At 55.3% G+C, this 22,930-nt stretch overlaps 1 protein-coding gene and 1 pseudogene across 3 annotated transcripts; both read left to right on the top strand.

The window, feature by feature from the left end:
* Positions 1–10,003: 10,003 nt before the first annotated feature.
* Positions 10,004–18,005, top strand: SLC7A3 (solute carrier family 7 member 3). Of its 3 annotated transcripts, none has more exons than XM_071569480.1 (12): positions 10,004–10,145; positions 12,359–12,426; positions 12,596–12,754; positions 12,840–13,017; positions 13,114–13,226; positions 14,149–14,371; positions 14,552–14,691; positions 14,772–14,874; positions 15,231–15,442; positions 16,073–16,239; positions 16,515–16,623; positions 16,730–18,005. In XM_071569480.1, exons 4-12 carry the CDS (start codon positions 12,875–12,877, stop codon positions 16,843–16,845), a joined length of 1,326 nt encoding a protein of 441 aa, XP_071425581.1. In that variant the 5' UTR covers positions 10,004–10,145; positions 12,359–12,426; positions 12,596–12,754; positions 12,840–12,874; the 3' UTR covers positions 16,846–18,005. The 3 variants fall into 3 exon arrangements, with proteins under 3 accessions (XP_071425581.1, XP_071425580.1, XP_071425579.1); XM_071569479.1 differs by lacking the exon at positions 12,359–12,426 and adding an exon at positions 12,021–12,201; XM_071569478.1 differs by having other exon boundaries at positions 12,021–12,426.
* LOC139678701 (serine protease 23-like) lies at positions 17,263–22,480 on the top strand (annotated as a pseudogene).
* Positions 22,481–22,930: the final 450 nt, after the last annotated feature.

Here is a 22,930-nt window from a genome sequence, read left to right as displayed (position 1 = left end):
AGGACTCGCCGCTCTACCTCAGCTTCTTCGAGGAGGAGTGCCGGCTCATCGCCGACCGCCTGCGCCTCGGCGCTGCCGCCGGGCCCCGGTCCGAGGACAGCGCGCTGTTGCCCGACCCCCCCGGGCCCTTCACCTCCACGCCCGTGCCCGCCCCGACCGACGGCCGGGCCCCGGACTCGGGCATCAGCGAGGCCGCTGCTGCTCCAGCGCCGGGCCCGGCCCGCGAGCAGCCCCGGTTCCTCCCGCAGCCCGCGGCCGGCGCTGCCCCCGGGGCTCGCCCCCCGGCCCGGGCCCGGCGCGCAGCGGCCCCGCAGCCCTCGGGCGGCCGCTCCCCCCGCCCCGGCCGCGCCAGGCTCGCCCTCGCCCGCGCACGGGCCTCGCCGGGGCCGCGGCTCCCCTCGGCCGGCGCGGGGCGCTTGGGCTCCGAGGCGCGGCCCCTGCAGCCCGCAGGTAAGCGGGGCCGCCGCGGGGAGCCCCGGCACGGCCGCGGCGAGCCCGGCGCTGCAGAGACCCCCTGTCTCCCACAGGTGCCAGGCTGAAGGGGGTGCCGCCTGCCAGGGCCAGGCTTCAGCATCCCAGCGGCGCTTTGCTGGAGGCAAAACCTTCCGCCCTTCCCAAACCCACCCCTCGGGACAAACTGATGAAAAGTAATTCTGCGCCTGCCAGTTGGCCTTGTGCGAAGTGGGGATGAGGCTGATGGTTCAGCTGGAAGGGAAGGGGGAGGGCCTGGGCTGCAGCATGGCCAGGGACAGAGCACGGGGAGCGGGGAGTCCATGGGCGTGATGCAGGCAGGCTCTTGGGAAACTCGCTTGTGCCCCAAGGGATGTTGAAGTTGTCTGGCCTCCTGCCAGTGTGGGCTGGCAGCCCTCTGAATTTGGAGCCCTCGCCCCATATGCTTGTGGTGTCATGGGATATTGGTGCCCCTGGGACTACGACAGATAGCCTGGCTGAGCCCTGGGCTGCCCAGGGAGGGATGTGGTGTGGCTGCTTAGCAGCAGCAGCCCCTGTGCCTAATGTTTGTCCACTATAGCTGCTGTCAAGGGTGTGAGTCACAAACAGCCCTCTTCGAGACTCTCAATGGCAATTCCCATCGTGGATTCCCGCTCCTCACTGCGGCCTTTGGGAACAGTGGCTTCATCCAAGCGCCTTTGCCTCTCTAAGGGTGAGTCTTGGCAGAAGCCTTAGAGGCTGTAGAGTTATGGGAGGGAAGGAACTGCTGCTGCGGGAAGAACATTCAGATCTCGGCTGCAGGGTCAAAGCGGTTCCTGGGGTAAGGACTGGAGGGGACTGTGTGTGCTTGGGCTCAGAGGAGGGAAGGTGGAATGTGGAGGAGCAAGGCTGGGTGAAGTCCCATTCCCTGGAGAGGCACTGGGCAAAGAGCCTGAACAAATCTGGTGCTCAAGCTAATCCCTAGGAGAGGGAGCAGCCCTGGTCCATCAGGGCACTCTCTGAGCAGGGGTTGATGCTCTTTAGTTTCATTTTCTAGGTCTCTCTTCAGGATCAGCTACACAGGAGACACTGTGCAATAGGACACAAGAGCTGAAGGAAAGTGGTGAAAGCAAAGAACAGCTGGTTGCAGTAGGGACTGTCTTGGGAGCAGGTGAGCAGTATGGAGGTGTGGTCCCACACAGGAATGGGGAGCTGGAGTTTGCTCCCCTGTAGAGAGGAGCCCTTTCAGAGCTTTCCTGGCTCCTGACTGCCAAAGGCCTGCTGAAAACCAAGCATCCTCTGAGTGTACCACATGAGGAGAGCCTGTTTCTGCACTGGGCTCTGGTGGATTCTTACATTTTGTTGAGGTGAGCGTGGGGATACGTGGGCAGCTGCTTGTTTGGCAGTGCCGCTCCCCAGCTGGGTCCTGACAGACCAGGATTTGGGTGTTTCAGCCTGCACTGCAGTTGAAGTGTTCTGCCATCCCAGGAACTGCAGCTGAACAGCCTGCAGAGGGAGAGGTAGTGAGGAGGCTGTTCCCCTTCTGCTGGGACAGCCCTGCCCTGCCCTGCCCTGCCCTGCCCAGGGCAGCTGCCTGTGCAAGCAGACTCCTGACAGGAGTCCAGAGCTGCTGGGAGAGAGGCCATGCAGGAGCACCTTCTCCCAGCAGCACCAATACAGGCCAGGCCAGCAGTACCTGTGTTAGGCTGAAGGTGCTGGGAGACCTCTGGCCCTCTTGGACGACTTCTGCTCCTCCCTGGTCTCAAGCAGCAATGTGTCCTGGTTAAAGAGGAGCTGAGGATGGCAGGTTTCTAGTGTTGACACCTCTCTTCACAGGTAAGGCTGACCAGACATGGGAATATGTGGAGTCCTCTTTGTCCAGCAAGTTGGCCCCTGTCCTGCCTTCAGGGTGTGAAGATGCAGTCCCTGCAGAGCGGGTAAGAGCCAGCTGTGTTCTGGCACCACGGAGCACTGTTCAGCCTGTGTCTGAGGCCAGCTATGCCAGAGGTGGAAGATGATGGGGCCTGGGGCTGCCAATTTCCTGGCAGGCACCTGAGCTGGTTTAGCCTTTCCCAAGGGTTCACACAAGACCGTGGGCATTTACTGCATGGCTTTATCACCACTACAGTTCTCGGGGGACTGCAGACTCCAGTTAATTTTTTAAGGGCCTTTTGAAACATGCAAACCTCCTGTGGCTTCTGTTGTCACTTTTACACCTCCTGACATGTTGGACATGTACCCAGGATGGGGTGACCAGAATTTGCAGCAAGATAAAGTTCCAAGTTATGACGTCTCCTACCTGCAAAGTTTTAGGGCTCTTCACTCTGTTGCTGCAGCCTGCCAAAGGCATTCCTGGGTGCCCATGGGTGCTAGCTGGTGCTCACTGCTAAGTGAACAGTGGCTCCTTTGCCAGGCACTGCTGCTGTGATGGACACCCCCTGGAAGTGGTCCCCAAGGTGCCAGGCTTGGGGCGTTGGATGGGTTGCAGTGTCCAGAGAATGGGCTGTGCTATGGCTGAGCTGCGTGGGGGTGACCACTCCCTACATCACATTTACACCCTGCCCTTGCCAGTCTGCAGGTCATCAGCTGTCCTTGGAGCTGGAGCGCATGAAGAAAGAGCTGGAGCGAGTGAAGGGCGAGCTTGGTATGTGGGGCTGGCTGTTCTGAGGGCTGCAGGACACCTGCAACCCGTGCTCATGCCTGCAGCCCAGAAGCTGCAGCTCCAGGGGGCTGGCACTGGCTTCTTGTTTAGGGAGTAGAGCAGGATCTCAGCTGCTGCCTGCAGGGTCTGGGGTGAGATGATCAGGGTGGGCTGAGCACACATCTTGTTGCCTCCTGCCTGCAGCTGACAAGACTGCCCAGTGTGAGGCTTATCAGCAGACAATCTCGTCCTTGCAGGCTCAGCTCAGAGCAGCAGGTATGAGCCCTCACTGCAGTGAGCCCTCACCTCTGGGCAGGCTGCAGGGATGCTCTGGTGATCCCTTGCTGCTGTAACCAAGGGCTGGGAGGTGAAAGGGACACAGCTCATGGCCTTTCCCATGGGTCAGGTGCTATGTGGCAGGAGCACTAGTGCTTAGATGCTGCTGTTGCTTCCCAGGAGTCTGTCTGGAAGATGCAACAGTGTTCAAGAGTGGTGACTTGGACAGAGACTGACAGCTGGCACATGGCGACAGACAACAGCCACTTGTCTGCCCACCTGAGCCTCTGGGCTAGTGATATATGTTGATCTCTTAAATGAGTGAACTCTTTAACTCCTTGTATTCAAAAGAAATAAAATAAAGGTGTGTCTTTTCTAGTGGTGCTTGCTGTCTGGTGGGGTAAGGGCAGTGCCCAGTGCTGCCCTCTGTTCCTCAAAGGGCTGAGCAGACAGGGCAGGTCTGTGCCCAGCTGTGGCTGGTTTTTCTCAGAAAGAGACTTGAGGTCTGCTGCAAGGAGGAGCTATGTGCCAGTGGATGGAGGCACAGCAGGGCTCTGGGGAAGCCTCTCTGGAAAAACCTGGTGCTTAAAGGTAAGATGTTTTGGATGGGTGATGGTGGCAGGCAGCCATACAGGCAGGTTTCTTTCTTATATCATCTTCACGCTGGATGTGGGAGGAGCCAGTGCTGGCTGATGGCACACTGAGCTTCTGCAGCTGTTGGCTATTACTTTCTGTTTTGTTATCAGTGACTGGGGGCAGGCGGTGGGGAAGTACCACTTGGGACTCAGTCCTTCACTGTTCCTGCATGCCAGGGCAGCTTTATCAGGTGTCTCCCACCCTTGCTTGGCACTCAGTCACTGGGGTTGCTCCAGTGCCAGCATGATCCACAGCAGAGTGCTCTAACAAGGTGTACAAGGGGTTCCATGTATGTGCAGAGTGAAGATAACTTCTTGGATGAAGCTGACTAGATAATGTGCCCTGCTAGATTTATCATTTGTGAACAGAGAGGCACTCATGGGCAAAGCTGAACTTGATAGTCCTTATGGGTCCCTTCCAACCTGACATTCTGTGCTTCAGTTGTGAAGGTGATGGTGGTATCCAAGGGCTGATTTGCATCTGCTTCTGCAGGGCTTTTGGCCGTCCTTCTGGGTTGGATCTATTTCTTACCCTCCTTGATGCTGGCTACATGTGCCTTGCCACTCTCTGCCTTCCTGCTGCTCCTGTAGGGACCTGCACTGGGGTTGTTCCTTGCCTCGGCCTGCTCCCAGCCGTTGGCCTGTGCTGCTGCCTCGGGCCCTCAACGACAGGGGGGAGAACAGTAAGATTGGGAGGTGAGGATGTGGTAGTGGGTAGACAAATGTAGACCTGCCTGTGGGGTCTGGGAACTAAAAACATTTCACTGCCTGGTGCTGCTACCTCTGTGAAAGTGCGACTATCTCCCAACACGTGCTGTTGCTACAGGGTTTCTTGGGAACAGGCTCATTTTGGTGTCATCTGCTTCCTCACTATTCTGGATAACTCACCCAGTGACTCTGGGACAGGGTGATCCTCCCTTGGAGTCCTGCTGCGCTCATGGTGCTGCCTGCCCTGCCTGAGAGCACCTTTGGTGATTGTGCTGCCCAGCTGGGACTTCCCTGGAAGGAGCGCAAACATCTGCGCTGCTGCTGCAAGGGAATCCTGCATCCTGATGTCGAGCTCATTTACTTCGTAGCGCAGGTCATGGGGCCGGAGAAGGAAGAAGGGGCGGTGATGACGCGCGGCTGGAAAGCGGGGGCAGAGCCTTCCCGGTAATTGCGTTCTCAGCTGCTGCTGCGGGATTTCCATAACCCTGAGGTCATCTTCCAAGGAAATAAGTAGTTAGCAAAGCCTTTCCCATAATGCCAGGAAGGGGTTGGCCGTTAGTGTACCTTCCCGGCACCGCTGACAGTTTGAATGAATGGGCGCTCACGACATACGAGCTCTGGATTGCGTCAGATGCCAGGCTGCTGGGCATGGGTGCCGGGCTGCTGGGCATGGGTGCCAGTCTGCGTGGTGGCGAGGAGGGTGTTCCCTCTGCCTCTCCCAGGGCTGCCCGGCTGCCGAACGGTGCTCCTGACTGGTGTTTCCCATGTCTTAAGGCAGTCTGTTGCTCCCAGAGTTGGGGAGGCTGCAGCGGAGCGCTGTCCGGGTGCCACTCCCTGTGGAGCATCCGGGGGTCGGAGCAGTCCCCGTCACGCCTTAGGGTGAGCTGCACTCGCAACCTCCGTAGCGGGGCTGGCCTCGCCTCGCTCGCAGCCCCAGCACGGCCAGGCTGGGGCAGGCTGTGCTCCCATGGCACATCTGAGCCCGGGGGACCCTCAGCCACCCCCTCCGTGGCCTTTCCTGAGGGAGCACGGCTGTCGCCACCGACCGCACGGTGCCATGCCTGTCTCAGACCTGCCGCCCGCAGCAGCCACACTCCTGGTGGCCGACAGGAGCCATGCCTGGCCCTCGCCCGGGTGCCACTTATTACTTGAATTCTTATTTTTAAAAACTGTGACGATGGGGAGGTCAGGATGACAGGGGGCACGGAACCGGGCACAGCTGGCGCTGGGAGGGCACAGGCTTCTGGGCATTGGGCGTGCTGCTGTACCCCCTCACCCCCCAGTTTCAGTAGGGTGGATGCTGCTCATCATCATCATCATCATTGCTAGGCTTCGCGAACGAAGATTTGGGAAGGGCACTACCCACCCTTGCTGCAAGCTGCTGGTGGCTAAAAAGGCCAATATGGGATAGGCAGGTCCGGTCACAAAAGGCACAGCGGAACGTCTCTTTAGGTGATATTGGTGAGGAACGGCTCTTTCTGCGTTGTCTTTTTTCCTCAAGACTGACTCTGTGTGCATTCTCAAAGGAAGCAGCAGTGTTGTGAATGGTGTGTCTCCATGAATCCCGATTGGAGGCCAGAGTGGACCATTGGTGGCAGTCAATATGGCCAAGGCTGAGGTGTTGTTTCAGGGAGTCCTTGTATCTCTTCTTCGGGGCTCCTCTCTTGCGGCAGCCAGTGGTGAGTTCTCCATAGAGCACAATCTTCGGGAGGCAGTGGGTGATCCTCCATCCTGGAGATGTGCCCTGCCCAGCACAGCTGCATTCTCATCAGCATGGCCTTGATACTGGTGACCTCTGCCTGTTCAAGAACAGACACATTGGTCACGTAATCAGACCAGTGGATGTTTAGGATTGAACGGAGGCAGCGCTGATGGAAGCGTTCGAGAAGCCGCAGGTGGTGGCGGTAGATGACCCAGGATTCAGACCCATACAAAAGAGTAGACACTACAATGGCTCTGTAGACACTAATCTTTGTACTTTTCTTCAGGTGTTTATTGGACCAGACTCTTTTATGGAGTTTTCCAAAGGCTCTGTATGCCTTTGCCAGCCTGTTGTCTATCTCTTTGTCAATCTTACCGTCTGAGGAAATGATACTTCCCAGATGGGTGAACTGCTGGACTGACTTAAGCTCTGAATTGCCTATGGTGATGTGAGGATGATGGAAGACTTCTTGAAGTGCAGGTTGGTGGAGAACTTCTGTCTTCTTCAAGCTGACTTCCAGCCCAAAAAGCTCAGCAACCTCTGCAAAGCAGGATGTGAAGTGCTGCAGAGCTGCTTCTGTGTGAGCAACGAGAGCGGCATCATCAGCAAAAAGCAGCTCACAGACAAGGTGATTCAGGGTCTTGGAGTGGGCCTTCAGTTGCCTTAGGCTGAATGGGCTTCCATCGGTATGATATTGGGTGTAGATGCCATTTTCTTCATGGAGGTCTGCCGTGGCTCTTTGGAGCATCATGCTGAAGAAGATTGTGAATAGAGTTGGTGCAAGAACGCAACCTTGTTTCACACCACTGGTTATTGGAAAGGGCTCAGAGAGTGCATCACCATATCTGACTTGTCCACGCTGATCCTCATGTAGCAGGATGATCATTTTGAGGAACTTGGGAGGACATCCTGAACGTTCCAAGATCTGCCACAGGCCTTTCTGCTCACAGTGTTGAAAGCTTTGGTGAGGTCAATGAAGGTTACATAGAGACCTTTGTTCTGTTCTCTACACTTCTCTTGCAGTTGTCTGAGAACAAACACCATGTCTGTGGTGCTCCTATTGGCTCTAAAACCACACTGGCTTTCAGGTAGAAGTTCTGCAATAGTGGGTACTAATCTGTTCAGAAATGTTCTTGCAAGGATTTTATCAGCAATGGAGAGCAAAGTAATACCTCGGTAATTTGAGCAGTCTGATTTTTCTCCTTTCTTCTTGTACAAGGTGATAATGCAACGCACAACAAGCTCGTGGAATTTGGCATGGAGTGCTTAAGCTCCATGCTTCCAGATTTCGGGTGGAATTCCATCAACTCCAGCTGCCTTGCCAGTTTTCACCTATTGTATGGCCTTAAGTGTCTCTCCCATAGTAGGGGCTGCATCCAATTCATTTTTCACAAGTTGTTGTGCGATGTGCTGAATTGCTGAGCCTTGGACTACATGGTTGGCACTGAAGATAGTCTGAAAGTGCTCGGACCATTGGTTCAGAATGGAGGTTTTATCTGTGAGAAGCATTTGACCATCTGCACTGAGTAGGGTGCTTTGAACCTGATGTGTGGGTCCGTACACTGCTTTCAGGGCCTCATAGAATCCTCTTTGGTCACCCAAATCTGTGCATAGTTGTGTCTTTTCTTCTGGGTTGAGCCACTATTTGTTCTGGATGTCTTGAAGTTTCTGTTGGAGCTCACTGCATGCAAGACGAAAGGCGACTTTTCTCATATGGCAAGATGGCTGAGCAAGGTGTGCTTGGTGGGTAGTTCTCTTCTTCTTCAACAATTCCTGGATCTCTTGATTGTTTTCATCAAACCAGACTTTGTTTTTCTTGGAGGAGAACCCTAGGGACTCTTCAGAGGACTGCAGGATGCAACTTTTAATATGTTGCCAAAGTGCTTCAGGAGAGGGATCTATGGGATTATCTTTAAGTCTAGTTTGAAGGTTTACCTGGAAGCTGTCTCTCACTGTGGCTGTTTGAAGATTGCTGACTTGGAGCCTCCTCCTTGGAATGCTGCCTCTCTTAGGTTTGGGCTTGAAGTGGAGGTTAAGTTTGCAGCGCACAAGGCGATGGTCTGTTTGACATTCTGCGCTTGGCATCACTCGAGTATGACAGACATCACTGACATTTCTCTGTTGCACTAAGATATAGTCAGTGAGGTGCCAGTGCTTGGATCGAGGATGCATCCAGGTTGTCTTCAGGCTGTCTTTCTGTTGAAAGATAGTGTTGGTGATGGTGAGCTGCTGTTCTGCACAAAACTCTAGCAGGAGGCGTCCGTTGTCATTGCAGTTTCCAACGCCATGCTTGCCCAGGACTCCTTTCCAGGCTTCAGAATTCTTACCTACTCTGGCATTGAAGTCACCACGGATTACGATCTTATCCTCTGCAGGAACATTTTGGGTGAGGTGGCGCAGGTCGGTGTAGAATTTATCTTTATCCGCTGGGTCAGCTTGGAGAGTTGGGGCATATACGCTAAAAAGAACATGTTGCTTTTTGTGTAGAGGGAGGCGTAAGGACATAATGCGTTTAGAATGACCTGTCGGCAGATTTTCAAGTTTGGAGGCAATGGAGTTTTTAATCATGAAGCCAACTCCTGAAAGGTGTCTTTTGGTTTTGGGTTTGCCTGACCAGTAGAGTGTGTAGCCAGCACCATGTTCTTTAAGGCTGCCTTCCTCATGAAGACGAACTTCACTGAGAGCAGCAATGTCAATGTTGAACCGTGACAGTTCGTGGGCAATTAGAGCAGAACGATGCTCAGGACATCCACTATCCCCAGTATCAAGCATGGTTCTGATGTTCCAACATGCGAGTGTTAGTTTGAGCACACCTTTGCAGGCAGGTGTGTGCCTTTGAAATCTCTTTGTCTTTGTTTGACCGCATGGAAGATGCCGGTTGGCCGCGGTTATCCAACCGGGTGTGGAGATGAGCTTTGTTTAGGCCACCTTTGCTAGGCCCCTCTCCGTGTGGAGCAAGCAGTGCTGTCCCTAGAAAAGGCTGCTTGGTCGTTCAGGATGCTGCCTCACAGACTGTCATCTCCGGGGTCAAGTCTCGAATGACCCATATCCTGAACCGCCTGCATGCAGGGTTGGGTCTGCGGCTTCCAGCTGCTTCCTGTCACCTGCCGTTTTTGACCCTTGCCTGTCGCTACAGGGCTTTGCAATGTGGGTGAAGCCTTCAGGCCTGTGCAATGGATTTTTTAGGTGAGGCACAGCGTGCGCAGAACTGGCCCCACCCTTTACTCCTAAGGTTCATCTGCCACGGCCTAGCGAGCTTGGATGGTGACAGTGAATACCTCAGGACACAGGTTTGGTTAGAGTATCCTTCTCTTAGATGGATGGCCTTACAGGGCTAAGTGAGCTCCATCTGCCTGGGTTTGGGGTTGGAGTTGTCCTTCTAGGATGGTTGCCAGAGGGCTAGCGAGCCCATCCTGCCCGTGGACACACTTTGTCTGACCCTTCAGCTGAGACCTGTCTGGCATGGGAGACCCTACCGGCGGCACAAACCACCGCCAGCATAGCTCCCAACCTCATGAGGGCACGCAAGCTTCTCCCGCGCGACAAGGGGGTGTGTGTGAGGTCTCGTTTCTGCCTCTTTGGCGCGCACCCTCATTTAGCGGGCGGGAGGAGTCAGCCCGCCCCTAATTTTGTGGCGCGAGGGGCAGGGGGAGTATTCCCGTAACAAGCGCAGAGGAACTGAACTGAACTGGACGGGACCACCCTGGATCGAGCCGAACCGTGCCGAACCGTGCCGAACCGTACCGGGCCGCCGGTGAGTGGCGGCGGGCGCTGCCGCCGCGCCGGGAGGGCCCTGGCGCAACCGGTGCCGCACTTGCATCAGCTGCCCGCCCGCATGGCTCTGCCATTCCCGGGGTGCGCCGCACCCCCGGCGGGACGGATTCTGTTTGGGCACTCCTCGGGACCGGGGATGCCCCCGCGGGGTCTGGCGGCCCCCGGCATCCGTCCTGAATCGCGGCGGGATGCGGTGGGCGGCGGGATGCGGTGGGCAGCGGGATGCGGTGGGCAGCGGGATGCGGCGGGCAGCGGGATGCAGCGGGCAGCGCGATGCAGCGGGTGGCTCCTGCTGTGGCCCAACACGTTGCTTCTCCGCTACTCAGCCCGCCGGTAGCTCGCTGCGTGCTCTGGTGTCGGTGACAGAGTGGCTCTCAGCGTATCGTTCGTGGGCCGCGGTTCCCCTGGGTTCCGCTGTCCCTCGGCCGGCTCTGGAAAGAGCTGGTGCTGGTCCGAATTCTCAGCGAGTTCCCGATTTGGACACGGCGGGAGAAGGGGAGGTTGCCCCTCGCATCTTCCTGCTCGGTGCTGCTCGCACGTTTTTACCTCCCTCTCTGACTGAGCACGTTTCTGTTGCGAGCCCTTTTGCTTGCAACTGCTGAGCTCATCTCAGGAGTCCTTGGAACAATCCAGTAGCACTGGGGAAGGCAGCCAGAGCTGTCCAGGTAGTGGACACCATCTGAGGGTGCTCGGGCACTTATTCCTTTGAAACCTAGCCCAGGAGCTGTCTGGGCTGGGGCAGCTCCTTGGGCCAAGGCTGAGTGTGACACGTGCTAGCTCGGTGGATTTCTTCAGAAATAGGATGGGTTCCTGTTTCTAGGAACGTACCTGCTTGACAGGAGGTTTCTCTGGAAACAAGCGGATTTGCTGGTTATGGGGAAGCAGCCACTGGTGACTGCCTCTGTGACCTTATTTCATAATCCCGCTGTATATAAAAGGGTCACAAAGTTATCCTCTTGTACTTACGGTGATCCATGCAGTGCAGCATTGGTGCTGGACTGTTTCCTTTCCTAATGAAGGGAGAAGCCAGCAGGGAGAAGACACTGGTGAGTGGGTTGTTCAGTGATGGACACAGGTGCTGGCCATGGCCCTTTGGGAGTCCCTTTCCTTGTGGCTTCCCTCACCTTGTGCTGGATGCTTGCTTCACAAGGTGCTCATCTTAAGAGCTTTTTGGGCATGGGAGACTGCTGTGAGCCAGAGGATGCTGTTGCTCACACATTCAGGGTGATTACAGCCTGCAGAGCTTGCAGGCACTGTTGGCAGACAAGGGATTTGTGCTGGGGCCCTGTGCTGTGTCTGGGTATTCATCCCTGTCAAGAGTGTGGTGCAGTTGCTGAAAACTGAAAAAGGAATGGTTGCATCCTGGTGAGTCAGCCCAGCCTGCGAATCCTCTGCTGTAGGAATGCTTTGCCTCTCTGCCATTACCACTGTGCATGCCCATGCACTGGCCAGAGGAATGTACCAGCAGTCAGGTTTGGGCTGAAGGATCTCCAGGCTGCCAAGTCAGTGGGGAGTTGCTGGAGAACAGTGGGCAAACTCTGGGTCATACCCAGGAGCTCCATGATTGGGACCACACAGTGCTTGAGCAATGAGCCTGTTTCCCACCATGGACTCATAGGGTTCATCCCTGGTTCACAGTCCTCATGCAGGGGCTGCACATACCCCACCTGTGCAGCCCCACAGTGCCTTGGAGGGAGCCACCAGAGCCTCTGCCCTACCAGCGGGGCAGGGGCTTGGTGCTAATGGGTCAGCTGTGAGCAGGTTCCTGTGAGCTGCTTGCCCTGCTCCCTGCAGTGTTGGTCCTGCTGCCTGAAAGACACTGAGCTTCACACTCCTATGGTCCCTTCTCCTGCAGGGCTTTTGAGCAGCTCATCACTGCCCAGAAGACAAGATGTTCAGGGAAAAAATGACCAGTGTTGGGAAGAAGCTGATCCGCCGGCGCGTGGTGGATCTGAGCTCTGATGACACACGTTTTGCTCGCTGCCTCTCCACGTTGGACCTCATATCCCTGGGCGTGGGCAGCACACTGGGGGCTGGTGTGTACGTGCTGGCTGGGGAGGTAGCCAAGGAGATGGCTGGTCCCTCCATTGTCCTTTGCTTCTTAGTGGCTGCTTTCTCATCAGTACTGGCTGGACTCTGCTATGCAGAGTTTGGGGCCCGTGTCCCCAAGGCCGGCTCTGCCTATCTCTACAGCTATGTCACCGTTGGTGAGATCTGGGCTTTTACAACTGGTTGGAACCTCATTCTCTCCTATGTGATAGGTACGAGGCCCTGTGCTGTCAGCACGGAGGGTTTCTGGGGGCAGTGTGTGGTGCTATGATGGGGGCAGGGTGTGGAGTGGGATCAGCAGGGAGGTGGATGCTGAGGTGGGGGTGGGCAGTGCCACTCTGCCCTGGGCTTGGACTGACGCACAGATCTGCCATCCACAAGGTACGGCCAGTGTGGCTCGAGCTTGGAGTGCAGCATTTGACGACATCATTGGCAACCACATCTCCACCTTCTTTGCCAACAAGACCTCAGTGCACCTGCCCGGGGTGCTGGCCGAGCGCCCGGACTTCTTTGCACTAATCCTGATTGTGCTGCTCACTGGTGAGTGTGAAGGAGCAGCCCCGTGACCCTGTGGGTGGCGGCGTGGGAGCCCAGTGGTCCCCACTCACCTCTTCTGTCCCCACAGCACTGCTGGCCTTTGGCGTCAGTGAATCTGCCCTCATGAACAAAATCTTCACGGCAGTAAACCTGTTGGTGCTGAGCTTTGTCATCATCGCTGGCTTCGTCAAGGGAAACATCAAGAACTGGCAGCTCTCAAAGGAGGACTACGCCAACCTCACGCACCCAGACCTAGATGTTGACATGTAAGGAGAGCAACTGTGCCAGGGTCTGGCACGGGGCAGGCATAGGCCGCACTGTACATGGACCCCACAGCAGCTGCTCTCCTCCCTGCTTTCCAGGAAAACAGCCTTTGGCTCCGGTGGGTTTGTTCCCTTTGGACTGGAAGGAATCCTGACCGGTGCTGCCACCTGTTTCTATGCCTTCGTGGGCTTTGACTGCATTGCCACTACAGGTACTTCTTTGGGTGGTGTGGGAGTTTCCTCTGCACAGCCAGCAGCTGTCTGGGACCTGCTGGGGAGGATGCTCCATGGCGTGGGAAACAGCTGGTCCCACCACTCCTGGGAGATTTCCCTGTAGAGTCTCTGCCTCCAGCTGGGCCCAGCGAAAGGGCTCACAGCCTGCCCTGCTGCAGGAAAAGGGGCTCACTGCACCACATGGTGGGAGCAGGTCTGCAGCCTGCCTGTTCATGCAGCACCCAGAGCAGTGGGGAGCCTTTTGACTGCTGAGCTGAGGCTGTGACAGTCCTGGGAATTGCTAGTGCCTCCTAGTTCTTTCCCAGTTTCAAGCAACCTTTTTCTAAATGAGTGGGTTCATGCAGAACCGCTGCTTCCAGGAACACAGGGAGCCCTCTTAATTTCCTCTCATTCCTCCAGAAATCTACTTAGTGGGTGGCTGGTACAGGCTGTTCTTCCTGACCTCCTGCCTGTGCCTCCCTGCCCCCAGAGGCTGCCCAGCAACTGCCTCCTTTCCTCCTATGCTGCTGTCGAGCCTCTTGCTGGGAGTGTAGTAAAACACACCTTAGCAAGGCTGAGGCACAGAGGACCTCCATTCAACAGGCTTTGCAGGGAGAGGGAACTGCTGGTGGGGGTAGTAATTGCTGGCATGGCCAAGGGGGCTGAAAACACAGGCTACCAGGCACCTGCATTCCTGGAGGCCGGGACTGCAGCCACACACCTCTGCACTCAGCAGTGCCAGAGCTTCTGCTAGTGCAGCAGCACAGCTGAGGACCCTCCCCCTCCTCTCCCAACAGTTCCTGCCTGCTGCTGCCCAGTCCCATGCTGCCATGGAAGGTCCCTGTGGCTCATCCCCTGGGGCTAGCTGCCCCATGCTGTACCATGGAGTGGGAACACATGCTGCCTCTTGTCTCTGTACAGGGGAGGAAGCCAGGAACCCACAGCGCTCGATCCCCATTGGCATCATTGTGTCCCTCTTCATCTGCTTTGTGGCTTATTTCGGGGTCTCTGCATCCCTGACTCTCATGGTGCCCTACTTTCTTGTGAACAAGAACAGCCCTCTGCCCGAGGCTTTCAAGGCAGTTAACTGGGAGCCTGCCCGCTACGCCGTTGCTGTTGGCTCACTCTGTGCCCTCTCCACCAGGTAGGACTGGCCCTATTCCTGGCACGATGCAGAGACTGGCAGAACGCATCCAGGCTGGGCTGAGATTTGCTCTGCCCAGCTTCTGTCCTGCTCCTGGCACACAGCCGATCCCATTTCTGTCAGGATGGTGGGTGTTGGCAGTGTGCCTGGCAGGCCCTAAGCCATCTCTCTCCATGGCAGTCTTTTGGGCGCCATGTTTCCCATGCCCCGAGTGATCCATGCCATGGCAGAGGACGGGCTGCTCTTCAAGCTCTTCTCCAACATCAACAGTCGCACAAAGACCCCTCTGTTAGCCACCATTGTCTCAGGGATCGTGGCAGGTAACGCCCCTGGCCACTGCCTCACACTCAGCTCCACAGTGGTCTGGAGCTGTGCTCAATGCTGTGTGTCCTCATTGCAGGGATGTTGGCCTTACTGCTTGACCTGAAGGACCTGGTGGACCTCATGTCGATTGGCACGTTGCTGGCCTACTCTCTGGTGGCGGTGTGTGTGCTCATCCTCCGGTGGGTGACTCCTCGTGTGTGGTGGTGCCCAGGGTGGATGTTCCTTACATCGAGCCGGGGGCTTTTAGCCACAGCTTTTTCCTGGGGGCATGCAGCCAGGGAAAGCGTCAAGCCCCCAGGATGGAGGCTACTCACAAGAGCCTGTGAGATGTCTCTGGGCACATTCTTGGAGCACGTCCTTGGTGTCTCTGGGCATGTCCACATCGCGGGGCCACTGCTGGAGCAGCAGGGATATGAGGGTGCTGCCCAGTGTCCCCCTGGGATACAAAGTTCCTTTAGTTCTCTGCAAGCTTGTCCTGTCCCCCTGGGCTATGAAGTTTGCTGGGCTCTGCTGCAAGCTTGTCCTACCTGCTCAGGTACCAGTCTGGGCAGCTGAACTCCCCGAAGGCCATGGAAATGCTGGAGCTGAATGGGAATGAGGAGGAGAGAGTGGTCATGAACCCAAGCATCACTGCAGCTGGTGCACAGCAGAAAGAGACGCTGTCCTGGACAACGTTCTTTAACCCATCTTCGGACACCCCCACTGTGCTCTCGGGGCGCATCGTCTATGTCTGTGTCTCGGTCATTGGTGAGTGAGTGGGAGCTGATGGCTGATGTCCCCTCCTGCCAGGGCCTGGAGTGTTTTGGCACATCTCTGCAGAGCCGGGAAGGGATGGAGGGGGGCCAGGCAACACAAGGTGCCAGCTGCTGCTGTTAGTGCCAGCGGGCGCTGAACCCACCCTGCCCTGAGCAGAGTGCCAAGTGCAGGGTGCAGCTGTGATTTGGGGTGCATGGAGGTTGCTGGAGTACACAGGTGTTAAGCTAAGCATGTGTGGGTGGTCATGGGAGATCCCTATGATGAGCCTGGCACACGCTGGCCACGAGCAAGAGTAGTCCCCAACCCCTTGTGAGTTCCTGGGCTTGCCTTGAAAGGCATCTCTCTATGAATGGCTCCATTGTGCAGGCAGAATGGGGTGGCGCAGCCAGGTCTGGGTAAGCATCAGAGCTGGGTCCGAGCCCAGCTGAGTGCAGGTTCCCTGCAGCTTGCTGGGCTGGCAAGCACATCTAGCAAAACACTTCCTGAGGCTTTGGGGTGAGTGTTAGAGACAGTGTGTGCTGGCCTCTTATCAGACCAAGAGGAGTTAGTGCCTCAGCCCAGATGTTGGTGAAACTCAGGCTTGCAGCGAGGCCACGTGCACTGACTGCCCCTCTCTTGTAGCCATGGTGATCACAGGCCTCTGTGTGTTCCTGACCTTCAGCGTGGCTGCTCTGAAGGACGCCAGTGTGGGCTACATTGTGGTCTTGGTGCTGCTCCTCGTGGCTCTGCTCGTTCCCACCATCATCATTTGGAGGCAGCCACAGAGCAACACACGGTTAAACTTCAAAGTGAGTGCAAGCCCCAGCAGTTTGGCATCTGCACCCCCACGGACTCTGGCAGGATCTGGGCATTGCAGGGTCAGCTAGGGCTTGCTGCCTGGCTGTGACCAGGAAGGCCCAGGGCACTCAGACACGTCTCTCCAAGGTGCAGTCCCCAGCATGGAAATGCCTGGGTACTCTCTGGGCTGTGGCAGGGATGGGGTCCCTTTGTGGCCATCAGCATCCTCAAGCCCAGCCTGTTTTCCTCGAGGCACAGCTGACACAGCACTTCTTGTCCCTTGCAGGTACCTTTCCTCCCACTCCTGCCAATCTTCAGCATCTTTGTTAACATCCTGCTGATGGTACAGCTGAGTCCTGTCACCTGGACACTGTTTGCTGTCTGGATGGGTTTGGGTAGGTGTCCTGTGGCAGAGAGTGAGATACCTGCAGGTCTCTCCTGGGGCGCAGTTAATGTTGGCAGCCCACCATTACACGTTTCATTGTGGAAACTGTCCTGCAGGTTTCATGATTTACTTTGGCTATGGGATTCGGAACAGTGTGGAAGGGAAAAATGCAGAAGAAAAGCCTCTTCACCGTCCTGGTCTGGACCTCAGCCCCGGTGCTGCTGCAGTCTGAGGAACTGGGCCCCAGCACTCCATGAACCTCTGCCAGTATTCTCTCTTGAGGACAAGATCCGCACAGTACATCCATCCCCTCTCCTGCAGGGAGCGAGTCCCAGAGTCAGGACTGCGGAGCTTAGTCACGTTCTGCCATTTCCCCTCACAGAGCAGAGGTCCCAGAGACAAGTCCCCAGGCTTGTTGGAGTGCTGGTGGCCCAGGCTTGGTCTTTGTGCTGCTGAGGGGCAGCCACACTGGTATTACCCTCCTGCCGTGAAAACTGCTTTCCCTGTGCACCGGAGGCCCCACATGATGGGTGCCATATGATGGTGCAGCTGTACTTGTTCTATCTGTCATGTTGCTTTGTTTGCCCCCTCCTCTCTGTGGTTTCCAAGTGCCAGCCAAGTTGCCAAGTTTCCAGTGTACATGGGAGCCATGGCTGTAGCTGTGCAGAGGGGCTTGGTGCGAGTCATTCTGGTACTCCTGGTCCTGCCAGCAGACCGGTACTCTGCCAGCACAAGGCTGATAAGTGAAAAAGCCGCAAAAATAACTGCTAAGAGAAAGGTTTATTCTAACAGCAGCAAGGTATTTATTGACAACGTTGGAGGCACAGCCAGTTCATACTGGGCAAAAACTTGCCTAACTCATTTGTGTAAAATTAGCCATTTATAACTTTAAGTTCACAGTTAACACCCTCTAATTTCCATATTAATAACTAGGCGGAATATTGGGCAGAGCTTTTCTTTTGGCTTTGAATTTGGGTAGTGGTCCCTTGGGGTGATCTTGAAGAATCTTCATCACTGTTGGACTTCTGCCTCTTCTTTGTTCAGTGACATGACCTGTCAAACTTGCAAAACCTTGGCTCTAACTCCCCAAAATCTTGGCTCTTTACCATTTCATCCTATTGAAATGTCTAGCTTAGTTTAATGTATGACTTCTAACCCACAGTACACTAGTTTCTATAATTACTAGATGGTATGTACTAGAACAGAGCGGTTCAGGACTCCATGCTGTTCAGTGGCCTTGCTGTGCAAACAACATTTTGCAGAGCAGAACTAGAAATTTCACAAAACTAGTTTTTTTTGGTCTCTTTTCTCTTTCAAGTCTGAGCTGGGCATGCTTTTCTACAATTTGTGTTTTATTGTCAATTTTTTACCTGATAAAATATTTTTAAGTGGTTTTCTCTGTTCTTCCTGCATCCTTTGTTAATGCCCTGTGGTCTCAGGCCCCTGAGCAGGACCCTGCGTGCTGCTGGGGTTGGTGCCAGGCTGGTGCTGCTTGGTTCCAGTCAGCTGTGCTGGATGAGCTCCCTCTCCAAAATCTGCCAGCTGGAACCACCAGCCCTTGCACTGTCTCCTGGGACAGTGAGCCCGTGAGCCAGGACCTGCTGAGCAGTGCTCCAGGCCAGCTCACACCAGTGCTGCTGGTACCTGGGGGCAGAACAGCATCCTGTCATGGCCCTGTCTTGCAGGCCCTGTGCTGCAAGCCATGGTCACCAGGTCCCAGAGCAGTGGATGCAGTAAAGACCTTGGAAATATCTCCTCAAGGTGCCTGCAGGGGTCTGCAGAATGACCAGGAGTTGGGCTGCATCCGTGTGAGATTATGATTTTCCAGATTCTGCTCTGGTCTGAATCAGACCTGACATTATTCGAAATAAACTACATTAGGGCAGATGGATTGTGCTTGGTTTTGGCATCTCTCTATTGGCAGTGGCACAGGGTCACTGCACGGTCAGCAGCAAGACACCCACACCATCAGCTCTGCTTGCTCCATGGGCTGGAGCTGTGAGCAACCCAGGGCTGTGCCTGGAATAAAACAAGCTGCAGCACTTCCTCTGACCCCAAGCCAGGTATTCACTGCCTCAGGCTCCAGCCCCCAGGTGCAGCTGATCTCTGACACTGGCTCTCACAGGTGCTTCCAGCCCTCCTAATCAAGCTGGTGCCTTGGTGTGCCCCACTGTTTCATCACCCCACCTCGTGGGTGTCTTCTGGCCAGGGGCAGCAGACAGTGCCCTGCTGGGCCCTGAGCCTGCAGTCCCCCTGACACCCATGTGTCTGGTTTCATGTGCTGCTACCCAAGGTTAGAGGTCAATGGGCAATGATAGAGCTGCAGCCCTCACCCCCTGGCTTGACACTGTCCCCCACGCCATTGTGCCTGTGTTCCTGTGCATGTGAGCATGTCCATGGCCACATGTGGGTCTGTTTGGACATATTCATGCTTGGGTACAGGCCATCTCACTGAGCACTGCCATCCCATCCTGGGCATCCTTTGGGACTGGCAGAGCTTTGGACATAGAGCAGGGTTCTGGAAACTGGGCAACTCCTGCCGTGGCAGCTCAGCAGGGAAAGCAGCTGTCTGGCAGTCCATGGGCACAGGTGCTGTTGTGAATGCACAGCTCTGTTCACCCCCAGGACCAGCTGGGCACCCTGCCCTTGGCTACCAGCCTGGGGAGGCTGCCACAGCTCTGCACACTCACTCTGGGGGGACCTTGCCTCCCACTGCCTCCTGCTTCATCCAGGCTATCAGAGCTCCTAGGGATGGCACCATATCCTCTGCTGGGCAGCACCTCTGCCTTTCCCAGGCCACACTGGCATTAGTCTACATCTCTGCATCAGTTGGTGGGTGAACAACACCCAGCTGGAGCACCAGCGTGTGTGTTGTCTACACAAGCCAACTGCTGTCACTGCTGTGCCTGCTGCCCCATCAGCCTGTGGGCTACCGAGCTGCTCCAAAGACAGCCCACGGCTCCATTGCACAGAGAGGGGCTGGGAGGGAAACACATTCCTGGGTGAAGGCTGTCAGGTGCTGTGGGATGGGCTTTCCCCTCCTGTGCCAGTCAGGAAGGGGCCGTTTTCTGGTTTGAGAAAACAAAAAGCAGAGCCTGTCTTTGCCACTGAGGGGCCTGCGATGACTCACCCTTAAGGGGAAGGCAGGCCCCAGCACTACACACACCCATCTGTGGTTTGCCCTTGGCAGCTGTGGGGCATTTCCACCCAGGCTGTGTCCCTGCCTGCTGGCTGGCTGTGGATCTCCCCAGGTCAGCTCCCACCGTGGCAGAGCACCAAACACCTGAAACACTCTCCTGCCTGAGCCTCTGCTGCTGCACTGGCACCAGCCTGGGCAGGGGTGGCAGGGCTGGCTGTAGTGCCGAGGGCCCCCTGGGAGCTGCAGCCAGGGCTTGGGTTGTGATCTCCCTGTTGCCATCCTCCCCGGATTTAAAGGAGAGCTGGAGGGCTGTTGGCTCTGTCTGTGTTTGGTCCAAGTCGTGCTGAGGAGGCAGGTGGTTGGGATGGCATTGCAGTGGAGGCCTGAATGTGGCCACCAGCTGATGACAATGTGTCCTGGCCATGGGCCATGCCAGGGATGCAGTGCTGGTGCGTCAGTGTGCCAGGGATGCAGAGTGTGGGTGATTCTCAACCTCCCTCCCCATTTGACTTCACCCATCCCATGACAGTCTTAACTTCATCTCCAGCTGCCTTTGGGGAACACAGAGCTCCTGGTGGAGCCACTGGAGCAGCTCTCTACACACTAACTGCTTGCCACCTCCAGGGGGGCTGCTAAGAGGAGCCTGTGTGGCCACACAGGCTGGGGGCAGGAGATGGAGGGCTGTGCTGCTCAGCCCTTGGAGGGGGAGCTCACTGCAGAGGCTGCCCCTGCGCTGCTCTCCTGCCAGAATGGGTGGCCCTGGCAGGCAGAGATGAAGTAACAGATTAAATTTTAAATTGGGTACAATAATCTGATTGAGAGATAAAATAGGCTGGCTTAGTGACACCAAATCCTTTAACCTGAGGAGTTAATGTACCTTCTTCTTCCCTCTAAACCAGCAAGCAGGTACCATCAGATTCTCTTCTGTGCAGGTGACCAGCTGGTGGACTGGAGCTGCAGTGCCTGAATGGGACAAATCCATCAGCAGGACCTGAGTCCTGGAATCCAGGGAATTGACTTCAGGCAGATGGGGTCACTGGCATGACAGACAAAACTGTTCAGCTCCTGATATTCCTGCCTCAGCACTGGGTTGTGCTGTAGGGCCTCGCTGTCCAGAAGAGCTCCAGGAAATCTAAGTCAGTGAGATTCCTATCACTCCTTACTCAGCTGGCTCCAGACAGGTCCCAACCCTTCTGCCTTCTGTGGTAAGGTGTAGCACGCATGACCCAGTAGCTGGCAGGAGGCTCTGTGCATCCGATAATCCTCTTGGCCCTGAGCTCTCTAATCATGCAAGCTTAATGCTTGCCTTGCTTTGCCTTTGCAGGTCTGGCATGACAGCTCGCTGCCAGATGGTTGCTCTTCTCTTGCTCTCCTTTCTTCTAGTGCTGCAGCTGGTGACCTGGTTCCTGCTCAGGTTCCCTGGTCCACACTGCAACCAGCCAAAGTGTGGTTCCTGTCACAGTCTGTCCTGGAGCTGACAACATGCTGTGACCATGGCTGTACCCAGCAGGATGTCACCCTGATCCCTCAGAGCTTCCAGGAGCACAGTGTATGAGACAGTGTATCCCAATGGCACCCAGACCCTACTATGGTGGAAATGAGCCCTTGAGCCAGTGCTGTGGAGAGGAGATGGTGGAGGTAGGACATGCAGTGCAAGGGGCAGATTAATGGTGCACACAGGTGGTTTTCCATCAGTGGGGCCATTTCCTCATGAACTCCCAGTTCTCTGCCACCATCAGGATCCCCACAGGCTGCACAGGTGTGCTGGTGTTTGAGAGGCCCATCCTCACTGCTGCCTACTGTGTTCACCACAGCAAAGACTACATGAAGGGGGTCAAGAGGATTCAAGTGTGTTTCCTGACGCTGAGCAGGGGCTGGCAATGGGGTGGGGAGGCTGGTGATGCACTGGGCTCAGGTGTGGCACAGGTCCATCCTTGATCAGTGTGGGCTATGATTACACCCTTCTGAAGCTGCGCAGACCATAGTGATGCCTGCATATGAAACTGATGGCAGCTCTGGCAGCAGAGAATATGGCTGGGAAGAGGAATAATGTCTCAGGGTTGGACAGTGACTGGCTGGGCAAACTGGTCTGCCTCTTGTGTGGGATGGAGGACGAGATGGTGAACCTCACCCACCAACACTGTGATGCCAGCCCTGTTGCATCTGGCTGAGGTGTGTGTGCGAAGTGTGGAACCCTATATGACACTATTCAAAGTTTGCCTTAAGTTTCCCTACCTCATACAGATTTTTTTGCTAATCCTAGATTTTATGGCTGTCACCTCCCCCCATCTTCCCTAAATTTTCCCATTTTCTTGCTGTGTTTACCCAGGCAATTATTCCCTCTGTAATTCATATTCTCCACAGAGATCTCACACTGATGGTGCTTTGCAAGGCTGGACAGATGACTGCTTGTATTTTTCACTCTTAAATCAATGTCCTGTTCCTTTTCACTACATCTCAATGCTGTCATTGCTCAAACCTGCTGAAGAATAAACATGCAGTTCCTTCAAGACCTGTGACAGTTGTAGGGGCATAGCAACCCGACTTGCAAAACAAACAGGTAGGAGACATTTCAACAAACTAAATGTAACACCTCCTCCACCTCAGTTATCAAGACTTCGGGATACTGTGAGTATTAAATTAATTTAACTTGTATGCCTGGTCTGCAGATGGGTGTGCAACAGTTTCTATCATCCCGGATGAGATAATGCATGAAAAATCAGGATGACACATTACTGGGCAAGGAGCAGCTGCTATTATTTATATAATACAAACCAAATTTGCAGGCAGAATTTAACTTGTTCCATGGAATTACCTGCCCTAGCCGAGAGGTTCTTGGGGATGGATCAAAAGAGTTCACATCTCCTCTGGTCCCTTGTTTGGACCTAAGAACAGGATAGAGAGTCCCAGCCATGCCCTTCTTAAACTGGGAAGAAACACAGGGAAGGGAGCTCTTGGTTCCTTCGTCTCTGAAGTGCCCACTCAGCATTTGTTATGCTTCATAGGCTACTCCAGCTGTGGAACAGGTGACAGAACAGGGAAAGTTCTAGAACTTGCTGATGTGAAATACAAGAACTGGTCTGATTCAGAGCAGCCATACACTTCATAAGCAACTTGCTTCTGACATCAGCTACTGTGGAACAAAGAGTAAAACCCAGCACCAAGGCAAAAGCACAGG

This window comes from Pithys albifrons, chromosome 14 (genome assembly GCF_047495875.1).
Source record: "Pithys albifrons albifrons isolate INPA30051 chromosome 14, PitAlb_v1, whole genome shotgun sequence".
Classification (NCBI taxonomy): Eukaryota; Metazoa; Chordata; class Aves; order Passeriformes; family Thamnophilidae; genus Pithys; species Pithys albifrons.
This window is presented reverse-complemented; position numbering and strand designations above follow the sequence as displayed.